Here is a 4,226-nt window from a genome sequence, read left to right on the forward strand (position 1 = left end):
AGCACTCTTTAGGTAGGCAGTTATCACCCTACTCCTCTCTCTATCTCTCCCTCTCTCTCTCTCTCTCTCCCTCTCCCTCTCTCTCTCTCCTGACTGGTCTCCTTGTCATTTTCATTTACCCACTTCCCTCCCCCCCACGCACGCACGCACGCACGCACGCGAGAGAGAGAGAGAGAGAGAGAGAGAGAGAGAGAGAGAGAGAGAGAGAGAGAGAGAGAGAGAGAGAGAGAGAGAGAGAGAGAAACAGTCTCTCACCCATTCCTTCCTTTCCTCCCTTCTAGTCTTCCCTCCTCTTGTTCTCCCTACCTTCATTTCCCCTCTACACTCCCCCACCTCATCATTTACTCCCCTTCACTTCCCCCCCCCTTCCCCTTCCTTCATCCCCTCAGGAAAAAAATCAAAACAGACCACTTCCCATTAGGATAATATGTTAATGCGGTCTTATAGTGCTGGGGTAATCGGCCTGGGCGTCAATGAGGTGCAAATATGGCTGGTTACAGGGCCGGTTACAGGGCCGGTTACAGGGCCGGTTACAGGGCCGGTTACAGGGCCGGTTACAGGGCCGGTTACAGGGCCGGTTACAGAGTCGGTTACAGGGCCGGTTACAGGGCCGGTTACAGAGTCGGTTACAGGGCCGGTTACAGGGCCGGTTACAGGGCCGGTTACAGGGACGGTTACAGGGACGGTTACAGGGACGGTTACAGAGTCGGTTACAGGGCCGGTTACAGGGCCGGTTACAGAGTCGGTTACAGGGCCGGTTACAGGGCCGGTTACAGGGCCGGTTACAGGGACGGTTACAGGGACGGTTACAGGGACGGTTACAGGGCCGGTTAGAGGGACGGTTACAGGGCCGGTTACAGGGCCGGTTACAGGGACGGTTACAGGGACGGTTACAGGGCCGGTTACAGGGCCGGTTACAGAGCCGGTTACAGGGACGGTTACAGGGCCGGTTACAGGGCCGGAGTGTGGCTGAGGTAATTGGAGTCCAAGCCACTGAATAAAGTTCCTTCTGCGACCGTATACACAAATCTTAAAAGGCCCGGCGTTCGAGTCCCGCGGCAGGACGTAGCCGTTTGGGCACGTTTCCTTTCACCTGATGTACCTGTTCTCCCATCGTGGGGGGTAGGAGATGTCAGCAGTGGGCCTTGTGGATGTCTCACTAGGCCTATCAGACCACTTTACCCCATTAATGGGAAACAATATTCACTTGTATTAATGGCTATACCACTGAAAAAATGGAAACTTAAAAACAGAGGTTTCCACTTCGTAACCATGTATAGTAACTTTGTATGGTGTATACATGTATAGTGACTGTATTACCCTTGGATGTGGCTGTGGGAGAGATCTCCGCGTACGAATACAGTAGTTGTGATGGGGGTGAAACAAGGGAGTTATTGAAGAGCTGGATATCCACTTTATATTCATTGAAGTTAAAAGGTCTGTTTGCTGTTTAACATCTTGCGCACCTGCAAATTATTGGACAGCTTTCTGTGCCTGCTTTCTGTGGTTGATGGGGTTCTGGGCGTTCTACACCTCAAGCCCGGCCTCAGGCCAGGCTTGACTTGTGAGAGTTTGGCCCACTAGGCTGTTGCTTGGAGCGGCCTGCAGGCCCATGATGACCCATCATAGCCCAGTTGGCTGTGGTGGGTTGAGGTTGAGATGGAAGCTGTAGTGGGTGTTGTAAAGACTTCTGTGATGGCAAAAGTGTACTGCGTTCGAGATTAATTCAATATCCTATTGCCTATTTTTTTCAACTCATCCCTATCACCTTTGATCTTCCTTCCCATCGACTTAACCTTCCTCTACCCATCTGTCCATTCTTCCCTCGAATTCTCCTGCCTTTCATCTACGCCAAATTACATTACATCTTGCCCATCCAGTTATTTCTTTCATCCTTTCCTACCTCACACTATAGGATATATTTCCTCGTACACAGAGAAAGAGCTCAGTCAATTAAGGCAGTGTCTGGGATGCTCCCGGACGCAGGTTCGAATCCTCGTCACGGCCCTTGTGGATTTGTTCATTATCTCCTCGTACCTACTGCCCCTCCATCCTATTACCCTGCCTTAGGGTAATGGGTAATGCCTTAGGGCCCGATGACCGGGCCGCGGAGACGCTAAGCCCCGAAACTAAGCGACACAAGGAAGGCCCCTATCAATCCATCTTATCTGCCTCTTCTCTTCCGCCATCTTAATTAAGCCTTTCCCACATCCCTTTCCACCTGTCCCCTCACCTGTCGGATGTCAGCTGCTGGGCGCCGACACACTACCCACCTGGAAAAGGAAAATTGATTTATAATGGGCAACACAACGACAACTTAATATAAGTGAATACCAGGAAACAGTAATTCTATTAACTCATTATTATACTAAATACATCTATCAAATGTGTTATCTATTAATTACGAGATCTATTTAACTTGTTACACTGGTCGACAGCCAAAATGCTTCTGAAGGAAATTATATTTCGAATGCGTTCCTATTGGTGATTCGTGTTTCATCCCTGGTACGCAATATATGGTTTTCAAATGTCCCCGACCTCAGGTCTTTACGAAACCTGTACATCTTTCCTCAATCATGGCGGCTCAGCTTGCGTTTATCAAACAGTTTATGAGTTTGGACACTTCGCAAGCCAAGATTATTAGGGTTACAAACAACTTCCTGTAACGTTTAAACTGGATTACGAATCCATAGCGCTGTCCACTCAGCTGTCAGGCCCACCTAAATGCCGACGCACCAACCATCGACGCACGCAATCACCCGTCCTCTCTCACAGTTTTATTCACAGGTGCTGAATACTGTGAATGTGAATTCTGTCAGGGCAGGGCAACTGTGAATTGTATTCACAGATGCTGAGTATTCACAGGTGCACAGGTAATACACAGGTACTGTATTCAACTAGGTGAATACAGTACACCTGCAGTTTGACGTTAAAATCCCGAACGGACACGTACGGGTGTACTATGAAAAAGCTGAGAAACATGCACCGTTTTCTGTGAGTGGGTTGATGGGTCAAGTTAGGTGAGATTGGGTTGGGGTATGTTGGGTTTGATCGTTTTAGTCCACCAGTTTTTGGACGTTGTGGCAACTCCACAGGACGGGATGCACAGAATCCCGTCCTATAGGACGTCTACTATACTATAATCCGTCTACTATAAGAAAGCAGTGCTTCCTTATAGTTACCATATTATATATATATATATATATATATATATATATATATATATATATATATATATATATATATATATATATATATATATATATATATATATATACACACACACACACATACACACACGTTTAATTCAAAATTTAATTCAAAAGAAGAACAAAAAATTATTACTTCCCTCTTCTTAATCTCTCTCTCTCTCTCTCTCTCTCTCTCTCTCTCTCTCTCTCTCTCTCTCTCTCTCTCTCTCTCTCTCTCTCTCTCTCTCTCTCCCTCCTTCCCCTACCTGTCGTTCCATCAAACATTTCCTCTCCTGCCGAGAGCTTGAAAGGGTTCAAACCGGACTAAACAGGAGAGAGCGACTCCATGCTATTGAGCCCTTAAGCGGATCAGGGAGCTTCGGGTAGAATCCTCAATGGGCCGCGGGCTCACATTAAGCTCTCAAGAGGTGCACACGGTGTGAAGACAAGTGCACAAAGCCAGCACACCCTCCCCCCCCCCCCACGCCTGCGTTGGGTGGGGGGAGGAGGGGTAGAGGAGGGGAAAAGGGGTGGGGGGAAGAGGGGTGGCAGAGCATTCCCCTGGCTCATAAAATCCCGTCTCGGGGGAGGGGGGTGAAGAAGAAGGGGGGATGGGGGGGTGGGGAAGAGGGAGGGGGGATGGGGGGGTGGGGAAGAGGGAGGGGAAAGGGGTGGGGGGTCAGGAGGGAAAGGGTTGAAGAATGGCAATCGAAGTATTCTGTCTCTGATTACCTCTCGCATCTCACCTTCTCAATTCCCCCCCCCCCACCCCCACTTTCCCCTCCCCTGAATAGTAAACATTCTAGTCAGAATGTATAATTATATCTCCACAGGTACATTATAAAGCCACAGGTACATTATAAAGGCACAGGTACATTATAAAGCCACAGGTACAACTGATAGGTATGTACCCTTACCCAACACTTTCCTGAACACTGCATATACTTTATGAATACTGGAACACTTGAAGATATATTGGACTTGTACCCAAGATTGACTATGTAATAGATTAGTTATACAATGTATGTAATGCCA

General features: G+C 48.1%; 1 protein-coding gene across 1 annotated transcript; it reads left to right on the forward strand.

The window, feature by feature from the left end:
- The first annotated feature begins 427 nt into the window (after window positions 1-427).
- LOC123746795 (tetra-peptide repeat homeobox protein 1-like) lies at window positions 428-973 on the forward strand. The gene has a single exon (XM_045728549.2). It carries the CDS (start codon window positions 428-430, stop codon window positions 971-973), a length of 546 nt encoding a protein of 181 aa, XP_045584505.2.
- Window positions 974-4,226: the final 3,253 nt, after the last annotated feature.

This window comes from Procambarus clarkii, chromosome 93 (genome assembly GCF_040958095.1).
Source record: "Procambarus clarkii isolate CNS0578487 chromosome 93, FALCON_Pclarkii_2.0, whole genome shotgun sequence".
NCBI classification, from domain to species: Eukaryota; Metazoa; Arthropoda; class Malacostraca; order Decapoda; family Cambaridae; genus Procambarus; species Procambarus clarkii.

Excerpts from the sequence above, each read along its gene's own strand:
- LOC123746795 (XM_045728549.2), top strand. The coding sequence starts at position 428 with ATGTTAATGCGGTCTTATAGTGCTGGGGTAATCGGCCTGGGCGTCAAT.